Source organism: Aspergillus mulundensis (assembly GCF_003369625.1).
Source record: "Aspergillus mulundensis strain DSM 5745 chromosome Unknown scaffold_1, whole genome shotgun sequence".
Taxonomy (NCBI): Eukaryota; Fungi; Ascomycota; class Eurotiomycetes; order Eurotiales; family Aspergillaceae; genus Aspergillus; species Aspergillus mulundensis.
This window is the reverse complement of record NW_020797889.1, coordinates 3,154,145-3,178,958: the sequence shown is the minus strand read 5'-3', so window position 1 is coordinate 3,178,958 and position 24,814 is coordinate 3,154,145. Positions and strand designations below refer to the sequence as shown.

At 48.5% G+C, this 24,814-nt stretch overlaps 9 protein-coding genes across 9 annotated transcripts; 4 read left to right on the top strand and 5 right to left on the bottom strand.

Moving 5' to 3' along the window:
- Positions 1 to 4,905: 4,905 nt before the first annotated feature.
- DSM5745_02520 (CIA30 family protein) lies at positions 4,906 to 5,724 on the bottom strand (the record flags this gene model as incomplete). The annotated part of the gene is made up of 2 exons (XM_026744536.1): positions 4,906 to 5,623; positions 5,687 to 5,724. The coding sequence occupies 2 exons, from the start codon at positions 5,722 to 5,724 to the stop codon at positions 4,906 to 4,908; spliced, it is 756 nt and encodes a 251-aa protein (XP_026607699.1).
- A 2,280-nt stretch (positions 5,725 to 8,004) lies between these two features.
- Positions 8,005 to 8,838, top strand: DSM5745_02519 (germin family protein; the record flags this gene model as incomplete). Its single annotated transcript, XM_026744535.1, has 1 exon — positions 8,005 to 8,838. The coding sequence occupies one exon, from the start codon at positions 8,005 to 8,007 to the stop codon at positions 8,836 to 8,838; it is 834 nt and encodes a 277-aa protein (XP_026607698.1).
- A 647-nt stretch (positions 8,839 to 9,485) lies between these two features.
- DSM5745_02518 (uncharacterized protein) lies at positions 9,486 to 10,446 on the bottom strand (the record flags this gene model as incomplete). The annotated part of the gene is made up of 4 exons (XM_026744534.1): positions 9,486 to 9,577; positions 9,643 to 9,989; positions 10,096 to 10,236; positions 10,382 to 10,446. 4 exons carry the CDS (start codon positions 10,444 to 10,446, stop codon positions 9,486 to 9,488), a joined length of 645 nt encoding a protein of 214 aa, XP_026607697.1.
- A 794-nt stretch (positions 10,447 to 11,240) lies between these two features.
- On the top strand, positions 11,241 to 12,655 carry DSM5745_02517 (Zn(II)2Cys6 transcription factor; the record flags this gene model as incomplete). The annotated part of the gene is made up of 4 exons (XM_026744533.1): positions 11,241 to 11,271; positions 11,337 to 11,615; positions 11,680 to 12,091; positions 12,160 to 12,655. 4 exons carry the CDS (start codon positions 11,241 to 11,243, stop codon positions 12,653 to 12,655), a joined length of 1,218 nt encoding a protein of 405 aa, XP_026607696.1.
- Positions 12,656 to 13,046: 391 nt separating this feature from the next.
- Positions 13,047 to 14,480, top strand: DSM5745_02516 (NAD(P)/FAD-dependent oxidoreductase; the record flags this gene model as incomplete). Its single annotated transcript, XM_026744532.1, has 1 exon — positions 13,047 to 14,480. One exon carries the CDS (start codon positions 13,047 to 13,049, stop codon positions 14,478 to 14,480), a length of 1,434 nt encoding a protein of 477 aa, XP_026607695.1.
- A 600-nt stretch (positions 14,481 to 15,080) lies between these two features.
- DSM5745_02515 (uncharacterized protein) lies at positions 15,081 to 15,632 on the bottom strand (the record flags this gene model as incomplete). The annotated part of the gene is made up of 2 exons (XM_026744531.1): positions 15,081 to 15,333; positions 15,400 to 15,632. The coding sequence occupies 2 exons, from the start codon at positions 15,630 to 15,632 to the stop codon at positions 15,081 to 15,083; spliced, it is 486 nt and encodes a 161-aa protein (XP_026607694.1).
- A 1,574-nt stretch (positions 15,633 to 17,206) lies between these two features.
- DSM5745_02514 (uncharacterized protein) lies at positions 17,207 to 18,373 on the bottom strand (the record flags this gene model as incomplete). The annotated part of the gene is made up of 1 exon (XM_026744530.1): positions 17,207 to 18,373. The coding sequence occupies one exon, from the start codon at positions 18,371 to 18,373 to the stop codon at positions 17,207 to 17,209; it is 1,167 nt and encodes a 388-aa protein (XP_026607693.1).
- A 689-nt stretch (positions 18,374 to 19,062) lies between these two features.
- DSM5745_02513 (uncharacterized protein) lies at positions 19,063 to 19,329 on the top strand (the record flags this gene model as incomplete). Its single annotated transcript, XM_026744529.1, has 2 exons — positions 19,063 to 19,253; positions 19,308 to 19,329. The coding sequence occupies 2 exons, from the start codon at positions 19,063 to 19,065 to the stop codon at positions 19,327 to 19,329; spliced, it is 213 nt and encodes a 70-aa protein (XP_026607692.1).
- Positions 19,330 to 23,168: 3,839 nt separating this feature from the next.
- On the bottom strand, positions 23,169 to 24,647 carry DSM5745_02512 (uncharacterized protein; the record flags this gene model as incomplete). Its single annotated transcript, XM_026744528.1, has 2 exons — positions 23,169 to 23,895; positions 23,944 to 24,647. 2 exons carry the CDS (start codon positions 24,645 to 24,647, stop codon positions 23,169 to 23,171), a joined length of 1,431 nt encoding a protein of 476 aa, XP_026607691.1.
- Positions 24,648 to 24,814: the final 167 nt, after the last annotated feature.

Genomic DNA, 24,814 nt, shown 5'->3' with positions numbered 1-24,814 from the left:
TAGTAATTAAAAATAGTTTTTATAATAAATAAAGTAGTTTTAACCTTATAACTATACTAAGTAGTAACTCTTAAGTACCTAAAAAATAGGACTTATAATAGCTTTGCTTAATAGTATTAGTATTTTCCTAGATTTACTTATAATAATTAGGCAAAATTTAAAAACAGGCTTGGTTAAAACTAGTAATAATAACTAAATAAGCTTTATATTTAGCCTAATTATAAACAAAGGTATTTTTATATATTAATTAAAGTTAAAACTAGTTCCAAAGTACTTTAAAAAATAAAAAAATATACTTTAAAGTAGTTTATAAAAATTAAAATAATCTTTTAGAGTTTTAGTAGTAAGCAAGCTTTTTATATAATAATTAATAAATATATAATGCTCCTCCCGAGAGCAAAGCTTTTAAATAATTTAAAAAAAGTAAATATAATATATAATAAAAATATTTTTTAACTATTATATTTAAATATAACTATAAAAATCTTTTTTTTAAAGATATTAGCCTAATTTTAAAACTAGTTTAGCCTAAGGTAAAAGTAGTTTTATATAAAGCTTATTAACTATTTACTTTATATATATATTTATTATAATACCCTTAATACTAATACTATAAAGGTAAAAAAACTAGCTAAAAAACCCCTATATAAAAGTAATAAGGCTAAAAACCTTCCTAAAAAGTAAAAAATATTTATTTATAATCTTAATATTAATAAAAACACGTAATAATATAAAAACTAAAAGTAGTTAGTAACTAGTTTTAAAAAAAAGGCAGAATATAAATAAGTAAAGTACTTAAGAAGTACTTTTTAACTTACTTTTACTATGCTTTAGCAGGAATATAGTAAAAATAACCTTATTAAAGGCACCCTTAACATGCTTATAAAATATATTAACTTTAAAAAAGTTTAGCAAGGCTAAAAGCTTAATTTACTTATTAAATATATAAATAACTATAATAATATTTTTATGGGTAACAAGCCTTTAGTAATAATACTTTTTAAGTAATTAATAACTAGTTTTTAGGGCATAAAATAAGCTAAATATCTTAAAGTTTAGCTTAACTAAAAGTTAAAATTATATACTAGCTATTTCCTGGCCTTTAAGGTAAAGTAAAGCCCTTTTTTTTATAATAATAGTAAAAAAATAATCTTGGTTTATAAAGCTATTATAAATTTAGGATAATATTTAATTATTATATTATTAATAAAAGTTTTAAAGGGCTGGACTTTTTAAAAATTAACTTAAAAGTAATTTAGTATTAAATAAAATTACTTATAAAGTAGTTTATATACCTATTATAAGGTTAGGATCTTGCATCTTATAAATAAGCTTAATAACTTTATTAAAAATAGCCTTTAAAGGTTAATTTAGTAAAGGGGGAGAATAGGTATATATACTTTAAAAAATTATTATAATAAAAAAACATTTTAACTAGTTTAAAAAAATAAAAATATTAAATATAACCTTATACTTAATTTTTTTAAGTTTCCCTTTTTTTTATAGATGGCTTTGGCCTAAATAAAGTAGTTAGTAAGTAATTTTAAGGTTTTAAAAAAAAATACTTGTAAAACTAGTTTTATTTTTAAAAAACTAGTTTTAATTTTATATACTACACTTTTTTTTTTAACTAGTAATAAGCTTAACTATGTTATATTTTTTAAAATTAATTAAGGCTAGAGCCTTAAAGCAAGCCTAAAATAGCTTAATATTAATATTTTAAGCCTAGTTAAATAAGCTAAATATAAAATACTTATTAAAATTATATTAGTTATTATACAGGCATGCTATATAGTAATAATATATACTAAAAATATTTTAAAGTAATTAAAAACTAGTTTATACTTTAAAATTAGGGCTGCTTATTAATATAACATGCTTTTATAAAATAAGCCTATAAGTAAAAATTACCCGTGGGCATGCCTTTTTATTTTTAAAGTATTTTTAAGTTATTTAAAAAAGGCTAAACAGGCTTGGTTAGTAAAGTAGTTTTAAAATAATAAAACTAGTTTTAATTTACTTATATATAGCTTTAATTTTTAAAAAAGCTTTACTTATTATAATCTCCCTGCGTTTATTATATATTTTATTTAAAAATTTTTTTTTAACCTTTTAATAGGTAATATTTTATAGTTTTAAATTTAAATACTTATAAACCTTAACCCTAAAGTAATTAAAGTAAAATTTACTATATATTTACCTAAAAAACTAGTTAAAAATCCACCTTATACCTTTAACTTTTACCTTGTAATATATAAACTAAAGTAATTAATAACTAGTTTTTAAAAAATATAAACTTACTTATATTATATATTTTTTTTTAGGATTATGCGCCTGTTATTTTATTTATATAAATAATATATATATAATTATTAAGATTAGTAGCAGGATACTTTAATAAGTAATTAATAAATTAAAAATAACAGGCTAAAACAGGGTATATTTAGCTAATAGTTACTAGTATTAATACTAGTAACTTTTAAAAAAGTAGTTAAAAAGTACTTTAAAAATAATTAATAATTTTTATACCTTATTACTAGGATTAGCTTCCTGGGCTTAATTACGCTTTTAAAAAATATTTTACTTTTGCTTATTAAAAAAGCTTAGTTAATTTATAAAAACTTTTTTAATAGCTAGCTAAGGTAAAGGCATTAATACTAATAAATTAATAAGTATATTAATTATAAGATTATTAAGGGGATTATTAGTTAAAGCTATAGTAAAGTAGTTTAAAGTACTATAAAATTACTTTTTTTAAAATATTAATAAGATATAGAATAAAATTTATTAAAAATACAAGGTGGGCTAAGGGTTTTAATTAAGCAAGCTTGGCTTGCTTACCTTAGCTTAATTAAGCTGCGGTCAGCTGCAGACGGGGTGGGCCGACCTGTATTCACTCTTATTTCAAGCTTGTATCTCGTCTAAATAAGTCGAGTAGGAGCGGCGGCTGCCATGGTACTGTACAGCTACTCCATGGGCGAGGTAGCGGTCTGGATGCAAGCAGCATCTAAAAAATTAGTCCCAAGACCAAGATCTACTTACTATATTTTATAGTCAACAGCACTGACCAGGATTGACAGGAGACACTAGAGGCCTCGCTCTGCTGCCGCTGCCGTCAATCCAGAGACTTACGTAGTGGGTGGGCTCATTGGTACAGGATGAACATCACCTCTAGTCATTGAAAGATTATGGTGGAAAGAACCTGGAAAGAGAAAACTAGATATCACTTGGATTATCCTCTGACTGATGCTGAACTGCTGGTACTCTTGAAGGCCTTGGTGGTGCCTGCGATGTACCTTATTGCACGTCAGCAGGTACGTACGTGCAGGTCACTCAGAATCTTCTAAGCATCCTCAGGCAGAAGTTGCATATTGGAAATCGATTCTTGCAAACTTGGAAGCATTTTCTCTTCCATTTGTTTCTCACAATCCTGGCAAACAACGACGAGGGACATTGGTTGTCTGTGACTGTATTTGTGCCCTAATTAGTCTGCGAGTTGGATGCTCCAGCCCTACCTCAAAACAAAAATCCTGACTAATGTCTTGCGATAGTATAAAGTCCAGCTGCATCTTTGAAAGACTTACCTATCTTGCTTCTGCATCCGCTAATTGGGGCGTTGTTAGTGGCCACTTTCGTTCTCCTAGGTAAGTTATGCCAACTGTGTCTACGTATTGTGCTGCAGACCATGAAATAACGATAAGGCCGGCTCCATCCCTTCGAGACCTTCCTTGGGGTATCCGGCCTGGTCTGAGATAAAGCTACCATGGAGAGCATCGTGGGTTATTATCCTGCCACACTCAGGGCTCTTCGTAGATACCCCTCCACACGGCAATTCCGGGAGGGACCCGGTCAAGTTCCGATATCACGAAGATAAAAGACGGCGAATCATGTCTACAACTGTTCAATGGGCTCACGCAGTAGTGGCACATCAGATACGGAGAATGCAACGTTCTCCAACGGCCTTCTCCCCGAATTTCATAATCCACATGGTCCCCGCAGCGGGGAGGGCCATATATGCCCCGGCCAAGCCAACGGAAGGCATGGCAATGCTTGTAGTTACCCAAGATTTCTTGCTTTTCTTGTCTTTACAAGATTGGGATCAAGGCCCTACCCTAATTTGCGCTAACACCACCGCCCCCTGTCCCAATAATGAGAGTTGGCATCACCGAGCCCGAGGGCGCGCACCACACCTCGGGAGGTCTGGAATTGGAGGCTTCTCTGGAGTGCTGCGGTATTCGGTAGAACTCTCGCTTCTCATCCACACACGGCCTTACCCTAGGTATGGTAAGTAACAAGAAATGGCCTCCTCGGACTAAGGCGCGGCCTCGACGAAGGCCTCGTCGGCGGCATGACCAGCCTGCAAAGCTTCAAGACCGAGTTCCATCTAAACGAGGGGTCCGAAAGCTATCAGGCAAACGTGCTCTCCAACATCACGAGCGTGGTCCAGCTCGGCAGCATCGCCGGGTCCCTTCTAGCGTTCTTCATCTGCGACCGGCTGGACGTGTCCGGTCGCTGCAGGTCTTGTCTCTACTATGGCTTGCGGGCTTTATTATCGTCGTCACAGGCCACGGAAATGTGCCCTAGATCCTCGGCGGACGGTTGAAGCTGGCCTCCAGGGGCATCGGCATGACCGTTGTCGTGGGCCTAACGTACATCGCCGAGATCGCGCCCAGGAGCGTGCGCGGCATGCTCACCAATCTAACCTAGTTGGTCCTCCTTATTTCCTCGTTCGAACGGATGGCAGGCGTGCATGTTTCTTGATTTGCCAGCCCATGGGTAGAATGACCAGTCGAGGTCTCCGGGCCCCCGAGAAATGACACAGTCAGTCAGTATCCAGCAGTGCTATGAACGCTATATTGTGATACTGCACAGACTTTCCATAAGCTTGACAGGATAGATACTTCTCTATAAAATCACACAGCAGGCTGGCTGCGAGTTGTCGAGGTCCCCGAAGACACTCCAGCTCTCATCATCGTCAATCGTCTCCTTGGTCTCAACAACGATCCCCCCCTTCTTCTCGAGACCATCCTTCTCCTCATCCTTCCAAGCAGCAATGGAGACAATCGCCAGTCTGAACTCGCCCTCCTGCGTCCCAAAGAAACTGCCAACCACATTAGCATCGATAGCAAGGAATGCAGAAAGGAGAACAAACCTCCGCATCATAAGACTAAACCTCTTGATGTCCCTCAAATCCAACTTTTCCACATCCCCAACCTCCTTCCCTCGATACGTCGGTCTCAGATCCTCCCACCGAACCACAACCTTCCCCTTCGGATCCCTACCGGTGGGTTCGAAATCCACCTCCCAGCTCAACCCGCTCCTCTCGCGCCCATCATCCCTAGGCGGGAGAATCCCCTTCGCATCCTTCAAAATAAGCGTGTATTTCTTCCCATCCGAGTTCGTGGCGTCGATATCCAGCTCTAACCCGTCATACGCCGACAAATCCCAGCTCTTTTCGACCGTTGTGCGCTGCGACGCGAAGCCTGCGCCGCCGAGGGTGCTGATGTCGAGGGTTCCGGTGAATGATGCAGACGTACTATCGGGGGATGCGGTGAGGTAAGAGGTTGAGGCGCCGCCGCGGACGCGGTCGTCTTGCGAGGTCCAGTCGTTTGGCGACCAGGGACTAGTGTGGTTAGTTCACCTGCAGGGTATGCTGACAGGGGAGGTAGGTAGGGAGTGGGCGTACTGAGGGCCTCCGAAGAGGTACATTCGTGAGCTGGCCATTATCACGATGCTTTACTGTCTTGATAGGCGTTGATTGAGTTGGTGAGGGGAGTTGAAGCTGAAAGTTGGGATCGATCGATCGAGACCAGAATGGTGAAGAATGACGTCGAAGATCCACTTGTGTATGTGGCACTGGCTATGCATAAGGGCATAAAGTTATGCATATTTTGATATTTTGATATACCATTACTCTTGCAGTGCTGATCATAGCGAGATACGAGGGTGATAATGTGCTAGGAGCCGAAAACCCGTTGTCGCAGAGCTATGTGCCCTACATTAGGGCTAGCGAATCCGCCGTGGTAATACCGTGCTCACGCCTGGGTAGGCCTTAGTCCTCGACAAGCAACGCCAGCCATTCTCCAGTGCTGTAACATCGAGTTCAAAAGAGATAGAGATGGAGAGAGCGATGGCTTCTTAAGCCCATTGGTTACCTAGGTAGGTAGGTAGGTCTACTCCAGAGAACTAGGTACGATTTCCAACACGATGAGGATAACTTGCTATATTCCTGCTATGTTCCATATTCATTCTTTACGATATATCATCTCGTATGTTCCATTCAAGCTAGACTTGCAAATAGGCCAAACAGCATCTCTGTCAGTGCGGGTCTCCCGGGCCACCACAGGTCTCCCTCTTCGCCAGCTGGTTCTCCTTCGGACTCCCGGGGTCGTCTGGCTGTGGATGAACAACAGGTGAGTGTTCAGCCACTGCGAAAGATCTCCTTGACCTTGCTGAATGCCATTTCCATTGGCGTCGCGGTGGTTCTGGTAAGCCAGCAGCCCTTCAACTCTTAGTAAGTTCCATCACGCTGATACAGCCCAGAGTTGACGTGCTCTTGACCAGTGCGACATGGGCTTGTATACATCGGGCAAGGCCATCCATGGCGACCCCAGCAGTATGGGCTTCTCGTGCGCGAATAATGCGGACTAAGGTAGGATGGATGGATGGAATGAAGGCATTCCTCTCGATGCCAAAGATAGCTCGCTTCCTCGCAACACGTTCTGCTTTAGGGTTCCGAGAACGATACCAATATCTTCTATCGTGCTGAGATTGGCAACAAAGCGGAAGATATTTGAGGTTGGTCGCCCTGGCCCCCGGCCTGGTTCGGTGTCTATATCGAACCAGGGCTCTTGGCTGAGGGCTGGGTAGGGCTGAGCTGAGCTTGGCGTTGGTGTAGATCTGATGGCATGCATCGTCGGATCCTTACTGTTTATTCATAGTGCATGCGGCTTCGGAGCTTCAGGATTGTTGGACACGAGCTGGATTGTTGGTATGGGGGCGGATTGCTTCAATAAACAGGCTGATGACCGATCAGCCACCACCTTATTATGCGACTGAGGGATAGCAGCGAAGGTAAGACTAGTACGGGAATAGTGTAGATTCAATCAGACCCTGAGTCTAATTAGGCTCGCCTGCAGAGACCAGGATACTTTCACGTGTCTGCAAGGTAATGCCCGTAAGGCTGCCAGCCTCATCTCGTGGCAGCATAATGCCCCAGACTATCAGCCGACGGATCCAATCAGACTCAGGTTAAGCTTCTCCACTGCCCAGCGGTGCCCAGACGCTTATTTCCATTGTTAAGCTCTAGAATAAACTACGCGGTCGTGGTCCTATGACAGCGCTGCTCAGCCGCCTCCACCCATGCTCAGCCGCGTCTGACATCTGCAGGGCCAAGAAGCCGGGTTTTATTTTTGGCAGCTGATGCTCGGATGGAAAATACTGCGATTGGTGAGGAATTTATGAGTGAGGCTTATGCCTGGTGTCTGGGGTAGACTACCATAGCTATTCCAAGGTTCCGGTTTAGTGTTGCTTGTTAAGGCTATGGTACTTACTACTTAGGGCTTCCAGGGCCCACGACGGCGAGCAGCCCTGCTGACTTGGCAGCTCAGCTTCCAACGTCCACGACCGTTTTGGACCCTTGGAAGCCTTACTGCATAGCCCGCTGCATGAAAAAAAGGCAACATTGACTTAGTGATCACTGCAAAGTTCTATGGCAGCAGTCAGCCCTAACTGCGGAGCAGATCCTTGGTGGCTCTGCAGGATGGAGTGCATAGCCCTGCTATTCTTACCATGGACACATGATAGAGCCTTCAGTGTACATGGGAAGATGCGCATCGAGGAGTCTGCTATAGTATGCGGGAGGAAGGGTATAAAGCCCCGGTCGTCGCCGTCAGGATATCATAACGCAGCACCGCAACAACCACAACAACCACAGAAGCAGCAGCAACCACCTTAACTTCTCATTCTCACACATCAACTCAATTGCAACCTTCAACCACAACAATGCATCTCCCAACCCTCCTCCTCACCTCCCTCCTCACAAGCACAACCCTTGCGGTCCCCACAGCCCTCAAACGCTCCAACTACACCCACCAAGACCCGGACCACGACCACCCCAGTGAGAACAGCGACATCAACGCCCTCCTCCCCCCAATCGTCCCGGTGAACCCGCGCTCCGGCAACAAAGACCTCATCACCTCGCTCCTCCTGGCCCCAACCCAAGCCGACCGCGCCGCCCTCCTCACCCAACCGGGCGACTACATCTTCGACTTCAACGAGTCCAACGCCCCAGGGGGGTCCGAGTCGAAAGGAAAAGGCGGATTCTCCGTCGCCGCCCACAGCAAGACCTTCCCAGCGCTTATCGGGAACGGCGCCGCAATGACGCTGGGCTTTCTCGGGCCGTGCGGGATGAACACACCGCATGTCCACAACCGCGCGACAGAGCTAAATGTCGTCGTCAAGGGCCGTCTCGTCACAAACTTCATCCTGGAGAACGGGGCCCGTCCGGTCGAGAACACGCTGGATCTGTACCAGATGGCTGTGTTTCCTCAGGGCGCGATCCACCAGGAATTCAACCCGGATTGCGGGGAGACGGTGTTTGTTGCTGGCTTCAACGATGCTGATCCTGGTGTTAGCCAGGTTGCGCAGAATCTGTTTGGGTTAAGGGGCGATGTGGTGCAGGCGACGCTGGGCGGCATCCAGACGTTTAACGGGCAGGATATCGAGAGCTTCCGCGAGATGATTCCGGCGAATGTGGCGCTGGGGATTGAGGCCTGTTTGGATCGGTGTGGGCTTGCGAGGAATGCGAAGAGGAGTTTGGAGGAGTTGGTGGACTGAGTTAGGGCTTGACTGGGCTGGGTGGCTTCTTCTTTGTCCTTTAATGGCTTTATTTCTGTTTGCTTTTGGATCTTGTTGGCATTTGAGCGTTGCTTGCTTTTGATGAATTTGATATTGAATGTTTACATCGTGGAACTAGATTGTTGATAGAGTTTATTGCATGCTGTACCCATTTCACTTGATAATCTAAATCCGTTTTCGTTGACGATGTTTGTAGTGTAATAGGTATGCTGATGCTGCGTATGACAGCGCCCGTTTTACTAGTGATAGTGCAGACCAGTCTATATACTCTAGCTATACCTCGCTCCCTATTCAATTGACTAAACAGATCCCCGTTCATTGGAGCATATATAATACCTAGGTAGGTAGAGGGCTTCCGAGAAGCAAAACAAAGGATGCTTCTTAACAGCATGGAAGGCTGCTCCTGTGGATGAGATATACCTAGGTAGGGTTAAGGGCTTAATCTAAGCGTAAGCTAGCCGCTCACTGCAGTGCTTGATGTTTAGGACGGGGAAGCTTGGATGAGACTCTTCGTTGGTTCAAATGATGTAGTACTGTAGTTTTATTTATCAATGGTTGTCATGAGATGCTAATCAAATGCACATATGATTTTGTGATTGCTGCTTCCACCAGATTTCTCGGTACGTTCAAGGGCCCATTCCTGCTGAGTATGGCGCTGCAGACGATGATGAATGCGTAATCCTTCTGCAAGCGGAGACTGCTGCGTTGGAAAGAGGTTCTGGGAAGGCCTAGCCCTAATATGGTGAATTTGTACTGAACGGAAAAGCTCAGGTGCATACTTACGTTGAAGATCGTTGTCCCACTTCGTAAACCAAGTGCTGATATCTGATTCCAGATTCCTCACCGTACCCTCAAGAGTCTCGTCACTCAAATTCTGTTGTTCAATTTCTCGGAGATATCTCCCTCTTAGCTCTACGATCTCGACGGTTGATACGATGCGTTTGAAGGGAAGCGTGGATGCCATACTACCGGAAACATCGTCCAAAGACAAGCAGGCTGCTTGATAATTCTTGCACCTTCGCGCTGTACCACTAGCGACTTCTTGCTCAACTTGGTGCAGGATCAGCGCTGTCCGCAGTTGCCGGGCGAGGTCGCTGTGTCTCTCAGGGCTTTTATGGTCAACACTGCGCCTACTAGTCGCAAGCAGATTAAACAGACCCATGTCTCTCCCCATCTCACATGCGTGACAGATGGCAAACCAGTTGCATTCTGCGTATACGGCAAGAAGCAGCATACCCTGCACCATGCTCAGGCGTGCTGAGGTAGCAAACAGACTCTGAGCAGCCAGGCTTTGTGCCTCTTAAAGACATCTCTCGCTCCTGATGCGGGAATGCCTCGACATCCGGTCCGTTCTGAGAGCGATGGCCAGAATGACGGCTAAGCAGAATGGCGACTGTTGCCGGACGGTATCAAATGTTTCCACGATCGGATCAAACAGAGGGAGAAACACATTTGCGTTGGCCATGTACCTTGCGTTACGGTCAGCCCAGGTTAGATTTAACAGATAGAGGCGCGGACATACAGCTGGAACATAGTGCGAGCATGGGGCTCCTCAATGATGCCTTTCGAGATGACGTCTTGGGACATATTCGTCCCATCACTGCAGGGTAAAGATCTGCGCCCGTGCTCTGTCTGTTGCCTGAGTAGGCAATGGGATTGCCGATGTCATTTCCTGGACAGCAGTAATGGGCGCGTCCAGCGGCATCTCATGCAAGTTACCGGTGACGAGTGATGGACTGCCAGAAAGATGAGGTGACATCGGTAGGCTTGTGGGCGTTGCACGATAGACAGGATCAACAGTCCTGGTTTGTTGTATTTCTTGTATCGAATCTCTCATTTCCTCAAATTGCTTCTCCAGCCGCTCTAGCCTAATATATGCCAGGTTCAGCGTTGTTGGGTAGTTGAGAAACAGCCTTGGGCACAGTAGAAGCATACCTGCCTCTGTCCTCCCTGTCATCCTTATTGTGCTCTGGATCTGGACCTCTTTTCCTGGCGTTGGTGCTGCCTATTTCCTCAAAGACACAGTCTCTGCCGGTCGCCCGACACCGGCTGCAGGGGGGATTTGGCGTAGTGACGATGCATCGTGCCTTCTGCAGTCGACATGTGCGACACGCCTTGAACGTTCTCTTGGAGGACTTGTAAACGATGCTCTGGGGCATCGTTTTCTTGGATGTTTTCTGGAGCTGTACATCCATGGATGTAAAGAGCGGGGAATCGGGGATATGGGCCCCGGCCTCTCTCGATACTTCAACCAATCCTTCTTGAGGGTCGGGCTTTCTCGATGACTCCAACTAAGTGGGGGGGGCTTCCCTTATCGGAGGCTTGACGACCAGGCGCCCATCCTGCCTGCCAATTTCGAGTTTTTCCCAGCGTCGGCAGTCATGGTGAACAAAACATATCCCAAAATCAAAGGTCAGGGACCTTGCTCTCTCCAGGGCTGCTGTTCGAATGTGCTAACTTTGACTTCACTCCCCCAGGCTGCTACGAATGCTCCCAGCGTCGTGTCAGCTGTGACAGAAACCAACCCACCTGCCACAAGTGTGCACACAGAGGCCTGAAATGCAGTGGCTTGGGACTCCGCTACCGGTTCGAGGCCGACGTGGGTGCCCGGGGCAAGCGTGTGGAGAAGACCCTGGCTGCCTGTATGGACGCAAGTCCTGAAGCCACTCCTCATTGCCAGGCTTCAGAATCCTCCATCACCAATCTCGCTGTCATCGAACTTATTCCGCCGTGGAAAGAATTCCTACTCTCCTACTGTACGTCTTGAATGTCACAGGGGGACTACAAAACGATGTTTTGACATTTCAATGATTATTTTAGTCTCGAGTACCATTGCGCCGCAGATGCTAGCCATTGACGACGCCTCCAACGAGTGGCGTCATCTTGTCCTATCAGTATCCCTTGCTGACGACGTTGTCAATAGCGCCGTCCTTGCCGCTGCGGCATGCCACGCATCGCTCAAGTCAGCGAGTATACGCCCAGTGGCTCAGGAGTCATACGTGATGGCTATATGCGGCCTACAGAGGAGGCGAGATCTGCACACTCTCAATCCGTTCGTCAACTGCTACAATGTCCTAACAATCCTTGTCCTCCTGGTCGCAGCGATGGCGACCGGTGAGGCGGACTTCCCTCCTCTGTTCAGAATGCTCAAGTCTGCCGTGATGTTGATGGGTGAAGACGGTCTCTTGGGAACGGGCGACCTGGGACGGTTCTTGCTACGCCAGATTCAAAAGTCAGTCCCGCATGCTGCTGATATTAGTCCACCTCCATGTTATGCAAAGCACTGCCTAACCGTCCTAGATTCAGCGTCTATGCAGAGCCCCTCCTCAGCGAGCAATCCGGCATCGAGACCGTCTGGGCTCGCACTCAAGCAGGGTTCGAATGCCTGCAGCGATGTTCGGCTCTGCATCCCGAGCACGCCCCGAGCCTGCACAACGTGCGAAGCCAAATCGAACAGGCCTACACCATTTACCTACATCGCGCCCTTGGTAATCAGAGTCATCCCTCATCGTCGATTGAGCGCGTAGAGCAATTTCGACAAACAGTCGAGGCATACCCCATCGGCTGCCCCGGCGAGCATGTTCTCGTGTGGGCCACATTTATCGTCGCCGCCGAGAGCACCTATACAACCGTCGAGCACCGGGCGTTCTTTGCACGCCGCATGCAATATCTCCATCAAATCAATGGGTTTGGCAATATTCCCAAAGCGATCCGGCTTCTGGAGAGGATCTGGAAAGATCCGGCTGGGATGCGGTGGACGAGCGTCATTGCTGAAGCCCAGATATTCATCATGTAGCCAATGAAAGAAGAGATAACCAATAAACCTTGACTGATCTCCATCGATTGATTCGTTCTCGTCCTTATCGCCTTGGACCGAGGATCAGCTGCGGGGTGCTTGATCAGCCACCTCCACTTGGGCACCTGCAGCCTTCTCCAAATTCCGAATCAGGTAAGTAAGATGAGAAATTGAGCCTTGGCTTGGGGTCATCCAGCGTCTCCTTGGCTTGTGGATGGGATAAGGTCAAGATCAGAAGAGGCAAGTTAAGTGAGAAATGGTGGGAGCAACGTGTATTGATCTTGTAGATGTCTAAATACTGTCTGGATGCATATAATAGGAGCAAGCACCGAGTAAAGATCTCAACCCATTGTTCACTTTATATCATTTCAGCAAGTCCAATCTGTCCAACATGTCCACCTCTCCGGACGGAATCTACGAGCCCGGAATCATCGATCCTGGTCTCCCAGTTCCAACCCCAACGCAGCCTTTCTGGCTGTCGTCCCCAAGCCCTCTGGCCAAGCTCCGCTCTCCATGGCTCGACCAAGCCGACATCGTGATCATTGGGTCCGGAATGACCTCCGTCAGCCTCTGCCGCAGTCTCTTCGCGAAGTGTCCTGACGTAAGTATCATTGTCCTTGAAGCCCGCGATCTGTGCTCTGGCGCGACGGGACGTAACGGCGGGCACATTAAGGCCATGAGCCCTGGCGTGTGGGTCGAACGGAAGGCGCAGTTCGGGGTCCAGGAAGCGCTCAAGATCATGGAGTTCGAACACGGCCACCTGCAAAGCATGACGTCTTGCATCAAGGAGAATGGCCTCGAGCGGCACTGCGACCTGCAGCTCCTGGAGGGTCTCGACGTCTACCACGATAGAAAGGTCTTTGAGCGTGCCGTCTCCGCGGTAAAGGATATGGGACGGTATAACGGCAAGCTGGCGGCGCGGTATACCGTGTACGAATCGCGTCAGGACCTAAAGGCTCGTGGTCTGGGAGACCACGTCGTCGGCGCAATCGGGATGCCTGCGGCGTCCATGTGGCCGTATAAGATGGTGACGGGGCTGTTCGAACGCATGATACAGCAGGGCCACCGTCTCTCCATCCAGACCAACACGACCGTCACGGCTGTGTCTGAGAATCTCGATTCCGCGACTGTCCACACGACCCGCGGGACTATCAGCGCCCGGCACCTCATCCACGCCACGAACTGCTGGCTGGGCCATCTCCTCCCCGAGCTCCGGCCATTTGTCTCCCCCGTCCGCGCCAATGTCCAGCGGCAAGTCCCAGTCCCAGTCCCAATTCCAGCTCCAGCTCCAGCTCCGCAAACCCAACCCCAAGCCCAAGCTCAAGCACCAGCGCACGCAGGGAAAAACTCCTTCTGGCTCCGCTACGCCGAGCACGACTACGATTACCTGATCCAGCGGCCCGACGGGTCGTACATCATCGGGCGCGCGAACACAGGGCGGCGGGCGACAAGCGACGACGGCGTAATGGATGTCCTCCCGCACGCGCATCTGCGCGGGACAACGCCGCTGCTTTTCGACTTCGATTTCCAGGGGGTAAGCGGGACGATGGAGACGAGCCATGCGTGGAGCGGGGCGGTTGCGTTTACGCTGGACGGGAATCCGTTTGTTGGGGGGTTGGCGGGGGCCGGTAGGGGTCGGTCTCACCAGTGGGTTTGCGGGGCGTATCAGGGGATTGGGATGGTGAGGGCTTGGAGGACGGCGCAGGGGTTGGCTTGTTTGGTGGTTGGGGAGGGGCTTCCGGGTGAGTTTCCGGGGAGTATGTTGCTTGGGGAGAAGAGGGTGCTTGGGTTTAGGGATGCTGTGGGGAGGGAGAGGAAATTGTGATTCTTCACTGCCTGAACTTCCTTACCTTAGAGCCCTGCAACTACGTGTTCTCATCATTGATACAACTTGGTACCATGTTGATAATAACCTTGAAGAATTGTCGCAGATACCAACAACAGATGTTATGAACGCAGGATATAGATCGTAGCGCATATGGTCATTTGTTGTATGCAGATGAAAGAGCAACAAGCAAATATACAAACAGGGTTATGACTGCCCAGGTGGTGTCCACATGCATTGAGGGTTTCTGGAGCTAGTCCCAGAATGAGCATCATTTAACAAAAGAATAGGTTGCTTGCCACTAAATCAAAGGAGCGGAATGTATTTCTGCATAAAGGAATGTAACAGGGTCTCGAGCTAGGGCTCAAACAACCTCTCGCAAATACCCCCCGTGAAATGAAACAGATGCAATCGACAGCCACCTGCAATGCAAACACAAAAGCAAAGACAACCTAGATAAAGGAGATGGATTCCCTCCAAACCAAATCCCAACTATTCTCAAAACTTGCAGCTTTCAAGCGCCATCTTCCACCCATCCACACCCAACCTAACGACCCCGTCCCCACAGGCAAAGAAGTCCCTTAATGGAAGAGAAGCAACCTAAACCTCCCTCTCATGCAAAAAGAACCACCCGCCGTTGGTGGTCGTGCACTCGCGATCAATGTTCCCAATCGTCCCCTCGTACGGGCCACACTTGTACTTGTTGCCAAAGTCGATCGTGCCCTCGGCCTGTCCAGCCGGGCCATCAACAATAACACTCCAGTGCTCCGGGTCCGGGGCGCCATTGGGCAGCCAGAAGAAGTAGTGCGTGTCCTCGCAGATCTCGCGCGCGACGTACGTGGCGCCGTCGTTCCTGTTTTCGGTATTAGGGTTAGTATCTAGATAGGTAGGGTTCTGAAAGGGAAGAAAGGGCGCATACCATGCGCTGTGGCAGGTTGTTGAGCCCAGAGCTGCGCCGTAGGGATCGCGCTCGGTGACTTTGATGGTTAGGTCCCAGGTGTTGCTTTCCTTGAGGTGGTAGAGCTTGATGTCGTCGATGCTGAAGGGGTAGGGGGTTGTTGCGCGCTCCGTGACGGTGACGGGGGCGTTGGCGGCCGGGGCGGCGTAGGCAGCGCCGGCGAGGGCGAGGAGGGCAGCGAAGGTGGTCTTCATCTTGAGAAAGTGAGTGAAGAGTTGGTTGGGTTGGGGGTTGTTTGATTGAGCGGATGCTTGGTGAGTGTGATGCGATGCGATGATGATGATGAGTGTCCTCGAGATCTAGGGGTATTTATATTCTTATATTCTCCGAAGACTGTCGTACAGAGCAGACCTACGTGATACTGCATCTGCAGGAAGCATCCCATGTCTCAAGCATGTCTTAGTTGCCTCGTATTCAGCCGTCATCGCCGGCTTCACCGTCCAGCTCAGCCCACTTCCAGCGTGGCGATGTGTATGGCCAGTTACGCACAGGCACCGCTACAGCTTGGTAAGGTGGCGCTCGGGATGACATTCTTCAGAGTAATCAAGGCGTGCCACAATAACCGGGGCAGCAGGTCTCAGACAAGAGGCCGGGGTAAGCATGACAAAGCGCGCGGTGGCCAATGGTTAGGGCTGGCCGCCGTCCACTTTGCCGCTTTGGGGCCTAGTAAGACATCGCCAAGAGGCACCTCGCAGCCCAAGGCCCTTGCTGGAGTCTTGATGTGCTTATTATTAGCTTGCACTGCCAATCATATGACTTTAGTCTCAGCGTAAGGTAAAAATAGATCGAGATCGCGGATCTTTCCGTGCAGGGGTTCCTAGACGACCTCGGGAGACCCTGGCGGTACCTCCTTGTTGGAATCTGCATTGCGTCCAATTACGTCGTTGGCTAAGCCATGAAGCATTGCTTGCTTGGTAAATAGAGGGCTGTAATCGCGAATCAAGGGGTTCTAATAGTATGAAATACGAGCATCATGACGGAGCATCAAGAAAAGAGCTATCCTTGCTCTAAACCAAGTCTATCGGAGTAGTTAATAGAACCTTAAAACTTGGAAACAAACACCTAGGTGTTAGAGCTGCCAGAAAAGAAAACCACTCGCTTCCCCAAGAGTTGTGGCGAATCGATGCAAGACACCCGACCTCCCTAGGCATGTTTCCATGCCCTAACGAAGGTACCCAATCTAACAGCCCTGGTCAATCCATCCTGCCCTAGTTATGTAGCCTAGCTCTCTCAAAACCCCTGCTCCAACTTCTCGTCATTCTCCTTCCTGAACCTCTCCACTTCACCCGCCTCCGGATCCTTCACAAACCCAAGTCGTCTCTTCACCACCTTCTCGCTCTCAAGCCACTTTCTCTGCACCCAGAGTCCAACATTCTACTAGATTGGCTGCAACACGCAGGAAAGACGAAAGAGATAAAGATGGCTGCAGAACCGCGCCGTCTGGTCTTTGAAAAGCCGGTACTATCCAGAGTCCAGGTTCAAAATCCCCAGCACAAGGTCCTGGTAGGCGTACTCAATTGCGAACTAACGAATTTCGCCATTTGTCAATTGATGATGTTGTAGTTGCACTCGCCTTAGCTCGAAGATTCAGCATCCATCGCCTTTCTCCATCATCTCTCTAACAAGGATATTCCCCGACTCGATGCAATTGTGCGCAGAGGATGCGATGCAATGCTTTTTAAGCTGGTTAAGAAGATGGCGGATGTCGGATTCCGTCAAAGTAAAGGCCGGTATAGAGGCATTCTAGTCTGTACACAGACTAGAATATTCAGTCATTGGGTTGGTATACTGGGGATCCACCCCCAGCACCAGCAACCATCGCCGCCGCGACTCCCCCATGAGCATCCACGTCATAGACCAACCCGGGATACTCCCACAAACTCCCATCCAGCGCACGCGCCCCCGTCCACTCCTGAAACGTAGCGTAATCCTCCGCGTCAAACTGCGCCGTCTTCGGCGCATCAATGTACACCAGCTCCGGCCGGAAGTCGGCACGCGACCGCGCGGCATTCTGCACGGCAAGCATCAACGTCCCCAGAAAGCTGCGCCCCCAGTTCCCGCGACCAGAATGCTGTCTGACCAGTCTGTTCTCCCAGAAATCCCAACGCTCTGTTGTTTCAAGGGGTCCGTCTCCTTGGATGATGAGCACGCGCTCCAGAGCACTCCATGTTTGCGCAACGTCAACGTCTAGGAGTTTCAGCTGGGACTCCTCGTACTCCTCTTCTATCGTGGCAGGACATGTAAAAGCCAGATGGGTGAGGTTCCGACAGAATCGCAGCGAGAAGATGAACAAGCTGTCAAAGGACGGATTGCACAGCGCCAGCCGCCGGAGCCGGGACCACAGAAGAGCAGAGTCTAGCGTCCAGAGATGGATTTCGTATGTATCGAGCCACGGCTGTCTATAGGGGGCAGCGCCGAGACCATCGCGCTGACAACAGAATTCCTCGACAGCTTTCAGGCGGCAAATTGCACGGGTGATTTCGCGCTGGGGACTTGAGTCATCGTAGGTAGCGGGTGCATTATCATAGATGAGGTTTCGTAGCGGGAGATCAATAACCAGACGGCGGATTTCAGTGTTAAAGGTTGATAAGAGCTGGATTATCTGCGTATCTGTTGAGTTGAGGTTGAGGGTTGGCGCTGATGGGAAGGCAAGGAAGAGGGATCTGGCGCGGGTTGCCTCGACTTTGTTGGAGCCATGGGGGGAGATCTTGCAGAGACTGCTCTGATTAACGGCGTCGTGGATCCTCTTGCCTGAGTTTAGGTGTAGACAGTGGGTGAAGAGGAGCTCCTGGGCCAGACGATGTGTCAATTTGCAGGTGAGGGTCAGGCTAAGCAGAGTGCGAGTGACCGCGTGGCCTGGAGGGAATATGGGTGGGCTTGATGGAATCAGGGCTTCTACAATAAGAAGAATAAGCTCGGGAGGTAGGGAGGGCATCTTGATGGAGATTGATGAGGTTGAGGTGGAAGAGCAGGACCCCGCCTCGATTCCCAATCGGGGACCTCGGTGCTGTCACGTGATTCTGACTGCCTAGATATGCTCCTATAAGGATGAAGATCATTTAATGGAGTGTGCTGGGGGAGAATACACTTACTGGGAAGGTTGGAGCTGTGGAGGAGGTTGCTGAGGCGTATGTTTATCTTATGAAGGACTCAAATGCGACGGGACTGGTGCGACAATGGGCCATTTAGGTAGAGTTCTACTGCCGGAGATTATCCATGGTACATTGCACCGCCTGGGAAGTGATCGGCAGGCCAGCTGATGGATCATCGGCATCCCGACCATGTGCTTGACCCCAGCAAATCTTGTTCGAGTCAGTCCGTGTGCTCTGCAAGTTGGAACAGCAAGTCCATGGCGAAACACAAAAGCCCGAGCAGGAAACGGTCGTGCAGCTCTTGTGGATCCCAACCACGGCCATGATCTATAAATCCAGCCCCAACCGCCGATGCAGAGAGCCATCAACCAAGATTCTACCATACTATCGATCTCAAGAAAACTCCGGACTTTGACAGTCTGTCCATTCATTTTCCTCGCTCTGTTCTATTCACGCTAGTCGTGTCTTACCAACGTACTTCGCACCACCCTCACTCTTCACCATCTACCAACCAACCAACCAACCCACTAAAATGAGCTCCCCTGCTACCCTCAGCGCCAAACGCAGCTTCGGCAGTCTCCGCAGCACCATGTCCGCCCTCTCCAAGTTCAAGAAGCGCCTCGCCGCTATCAAGGAGGAGTGGGGGCCCCTGATGGCTGCCAAGGAGTCTTGGGATGACGAGTACAACTTTCCTGCTGGGCGCAGGGCTGGTCAGCGCTTGAGGTGAGTCTTTTTTTACGTTGTCGACCTGGAATTTGACTAACGCGTTGATCATAGTTGGTACCAACGCGCATGGTGAAGTACGAGACACGGTATACGTCCGCCGACTAAGGGCTACTACGAACGAACGAACGAACCCAACCGACCGGACCTGATTAGCCTTTGCGATATGCCCGAATACAGTGGATGCGCAAGGTCTATCGGTCCTCTACACTCTTTACTCAAATCCACACTGAATCCACACTGTATCCACATTGAATTGGCCTTCTGTACTATCTTTAACGCTCCGCGCTGCTTGAAAGTCCTGTTATGCTTCGACTGTATAGTCTTACTTGATCTTCTGTTATTTCTTGTTGTTCCGCTCTACAGTCTACTTGGAGTCTTGGACTCTCCTCTTGTGTACCTTATGAAATGCTTTCGGCGCTTCGACTGGGTTGGCAGGCCATCCAGTACGAGACTCTAAGACGATGACTAGCGAGCGAGCGATACCTCAATGAAACCTGCTGTTTTCACGCAAATCTGTTTATGGCCAGTATATTTTCTTACTTGCTCTGCTAGGCTCCCTCTTCCAACCTGGGCAACCAATGTAACCAATACCAAGATTACATCAGAACACTCCCCGCGATCGTCTGCACACAAGCCCCAGAGCTCTGGGACAAACGGTGGGTCCGTGCGGCTAACTACGACGTGGTCGTCCACCATTGTTGTCCATGGCTGGCTGGATTATTGTTGCGTAGAGTTTCTGCTCCGTGTCTCGTATTCAGATACCTATTTGGCCAGTACACAGGCAAGATAGAACGGCCATACAGAGCTCTCGAACCGTCTACATACCCCTCATGACAATCGCATTGCTCATCAAGCCTGGCAGATACGAACTGATGGTAGCTGAGCTTAAAGTCAATGATCATCCAAGCCAGGCCAGGGCGTGCTTACGCCAGCAACGACCAATTTTTGTCTTGCATGCGTCCGCTTAGGTCATATGGGCATCCGAGCTCAATCCGATCCTCACTGTTAAAAATGATCAGCTTAGACTACTATAGCCGATCAACCGACATTTGTGAGCTCCTCGTGCCCGGATTGTTCGGTACTCTTATTTCAAACTTTCGGGGTAGCTTGCCATTGCTTGCGGGGATCTTGTTTTGAGACAACGGCTTTGATTTTTCAGGAGCGACGCATGACTCGTGTGCCTGTCGATCCTCAACGCGTTGTCATAAACTCGACAGATTGCTGACAGCTTGGCTTCAGGAGGCTCCTTTAATTAACCTAGAGCAGTTAAAGTATTGTCCAATAGAGGTGTTCGATGTCTCACTAGGTAGATTGTCACATGGCGCACAGGTCGCTGTCCGGCCCATCTGGCTGAAAAAGCAGATCCTTACGCCTTAATGTCCATTATGTAGACCAGTGGCGAAAACTTGGTCACACGATGATCGAGACTCTAACAGGCCTTATGATCTCCAACGCTTGTTAAGGAGTATGACTGGATCCAGTGAGCCTCTGCCATCGCCTCCGGCTTCGTTCCGTTCCTCCCAACATCGTGTCTAGGAGAGGATACCTGCTTTTTCCACCACTAACAATCATCGTCAACAACTGTCGCGAGGGCAGAAAGGCAGATATGAACGAATCGGGTAGACTCAAACCCTATTTCTCCTTTTCTGGATAGATTGTAGATACTTTGGTAGACACCTAGCATTCGTGTTCCGCAGGCCAAGGCCTGCCCTTCAGCATAATCCTGCTTCACTATATCAGGTCTATGATGTCTTCTCAAGGTGATTGTTCATTTTCGTCCTTACATACCCGATCCACTGACACGAGGCACACCTCAGTATATAGATATACACTTAATATTTGGATAATCAAATAAACCATGCCTGTTATACCATATGGAACCGTGTTAGGCTCTGATAATAAAATTACATATTGCTGTTGGCTAACGAATAAATATAATATCAATGAAATGCTTACCTTAAGTAAGCTTAGACTCTTAAGGTTCCACTGCAACTTTGTCCCATTCAGGTGCTGGTTCTTGACGACCGGTGCTTATGAGTGGCCGTTTAGTCCTCGACTGCGACAGTAGAAGATTGAATTGGGCCTCGTCCGGCTGGAACTGGGACTCTCTTACCTTAGGCGGCTGTCGTTGACGATGGAGGTGGAGCGGGCGTCATGTCGCTTTGGCCTAGGGCTAGCGAGAGCCCTAGGACACATGGGACTATAGACGCAAGACGAGGAAGGAGCTTCATAGTGAGATGGACATAGAGCGTGGAAACTGAGATGCAGGATCTGCATCTGTCAGCAACGCCCTGGTCCTTTAGTAGGCATTGCTGCGCCGCTGCCTCGGAGGCTGAGATATGAATACAAACGCACTGTCCTACCCCAGTCGGAAAAGTGCCAGCGTCTACGGCCGAGACCTATAGGGCGGGCACGTTTTTGGTATTGAAACCAGGAGACAATGTAGCTGTCCATGATATGATTATAAAATTTCAAGTCCTGGTGGCTCTCTTGGCGGCAGCAGGATAGGGCTGCTGATGGGTGGAGATGGAGGGTATAGTGTTACTACCATCTGGGCAATACTTCGTCAACAATCACTGTTATTAATGCAACGCATGGTGCAGGTGCTAAGCAGTAAAGCTTGTTGTTCAAGTTCTTATACCTAACATGCCTACCTAGGTACCATGTTTTACCCCTAACTGCGCCCCAGAGCCCTCACGTATGAGTAGAACTACCAAAATTTCAAAGACAAGCAATTAAAGATTGTCAACATCACCAGTAGGGGCATTAGTCAGAATGAAAAATATCTACCAACACGCTGACAAAGCTACTTTGATGTCCCCACATCAGCCTCAACAGACCGGAGTACGCGAACTCCGAGCTGATTCCTTATATATGGTTGATACCACCCAGCTGATATTATTACCCTCTACATCCCCATCTCTCAAGTTTTAAGTCATCTCTATCCCGTCTTCAACAATCCCTAACACAATGGCCGTCGGCAGCTGCTTCTGCGGCAAGGTCAAGCTTGAATTCACAACCGCCCCCATCACATCTGTCAGTATACCCTTCAACAATTCAAGCCCCACTATATAGTCTTATAGCCCGCGACTAACGATGACAGGGCATCTGCTACTGCAGCGACTGCCGCAAGAATAGCGGCTCGCTATTCACGTACAGCTTCGTGTTCAAAAACGACGATATCAAGGTCACCGGCACACCGAAAGTGATCCAGAAGAGCGCGGACAGCGGGAACACGATTAAGAATCATTTTTGCGATGAGTGTGGTGTGTCTTGCCTCCAGCCAAACCTTTCTCTCCAAGTCTACTAAGGTTGTATGTATCTGTTGCTAATACTAGGCTCAGGCACACCCCTGTACGGCACGCGCATCAACGCCGACGGAAGTCTCGGGCAGGTGACGATTGTGCGTGCGGGTATTTTCGATGACCTGGAGATGTTCAATCAGCTGCAGCCCAAGGCGGAGCTGTATGTTGGTGAGCGGGTGAGCTGGCTGTGTCCGGTTGAGGGGGCGGAGCAGTTTGTTGGGATGATATCGTTGCCTTAGGTTTAGGGCGGCTATGGTTAGCTTTCGGAGTGGGTCTTTTTTAGTTGGGATTGATTATGGATTGTTTGTTTTGCTTGGAATTGTACAGTCTGTGAGCGTGCTTGGGGTTAGGTTTCTAGTTTCTACCTAGGAAGGTAGGGGGCATCTCCACTTCAGCCGCAGGTGGTGGGACCTCGGATGACAGGCAAGTTGGACGAAAGAAGGTTGAGATGAATATGTCGTTGGATAATATTGCATTGGCTTGCAGAATTATTGGATGGTCAAGCGATTTGCGTTGTTGTTAGGATTGATTATACATTACAGCTGTGGTATCAAGCCAAGTGTCACTCTAGCCCTAACTCCGCCGACTCCTCCCCATCAACGCTACATCATATTACCTCCATTCTCAACCTTCCAAAATCTGCCTTGATAAACTCACAAACTTCATCAACAAACGCTCTCTCCTTCTCAACCGGCAAGCCTAAAGCTCCAATCTGCCAATTCACAGCAATAACCAAACTCCCTCCCGTCACACTAACAACATTAAATACCAACGGCCCACTAACCACATTCGCGGGCGTCGCAAAAACCATCTTCGTGATCTTACATTTCGCATCTACCCCAGCCACAAGACCACCATCAAACGCAAGCAAATTGCTCACCTCGTACGAACAGTCTCGCTGCTGCCCGATCTTCCCGGCCGTCCAGGCCCTAATGCTCGGCACGTACCGCAGAAGTCCAATCGCTTGGTCATGCAGGCGCGTCGCACATGATGCAAGGCTCCCCGTTATCGCAGCGGCCGATGCCCAGGTTCCGTCCGAAAACGCGGGCCCAGATGCAGACTCTTTCCCTGGGGCGGATGGATGATGTCGGGGATGGACCTCGTAGTGCCCGGTAACATACAGGCCCCAAGATGACCCCGGAAGACCAATCGAGCTGCGCATATCAACCGCTGTCCCGGAGACAAAGTTCGTGATGTTCGCGTCCGGAAGGGCCTTGCTCAGTGCGCGGATGATCATCTGATGTAGTAGTCCCGTCAGTTTCGTCCCATGTGCTCGCGATACCGTCAGTGCATTTTGAAGGGTTGGGGCATCGATTTCCAGGAGTCGGACCCCGCTGCTCTTATGATTGGCGGAGTCAAAGAACATAGCTGAGCCGGTCTACGTCCCTGCGTTGACGGTGGTCACGGCGGCACGGAGACCGAGGAGCCCGCAGATCCACTTGGGCAGGTAGACTGCTAACAACGGGCTAAGGAGGTAGGTCCATGAGATTGGGAGCCGTTTGGGAGTGTCAAAGGGTAAGGGGAGTTCCAGTTCAGATGAAGGGACTATCAAACAGGCATTTCCAATTTCGTTCGCAGGAGGCGCGCGCTGCCAGGAGTTGAGAAAGGTGCGGTGAAAGGTATGTCCAACCATCCCGTCGCCCAGAGTATGTGAGAAAGAAAACGCTATAAAGACGCGTTTTGCGTGCTCGTCTTGCGACGGGAGAGGAAGGACCATGATGCGCCAGGGCGGGATGTCGGCTGGCCAGGGGCGGTCGAGAATTGGCTGAAGAAATTGTTCAATGGATTCATTCTCTGTTTCGATGGTGATATCTTTATCGTGAATAATTGCAATGTGGTTGCTGAGGTTTAGACTTGAAACTCTCTCAAAGAACGGCTTCTCGGTATTTTTGTTTTTGACAACGACGCTCAGAAATGCATGTTCCTGGATGCAGTGTTCCAAGGGTTGGATGAATGACCGGACGTCTTCGACGCCAAGGTCTTTGTGCGTCACCTCGTAGACCCCTGCGATGACGAGGGCGTTGTAGAAGCCGAGATCCTCGCGGCTGATGGTTCGGCGTTCATTGGGGCCTGCTTTGTTAGCCATTTTAGAAACCTTTCATCCAGACACCGGTTACCTACTTGCGTATCTTACAGCCATCTCAAGTGCTCACTCATACCCTCATTTCTGCATCTGACTCCGTTCCAATGGGACGTGGGTAGAGCTATATAAATAACCGTCTAGGAGCGGAGCCAGTACTCAGCCAAGCCAAT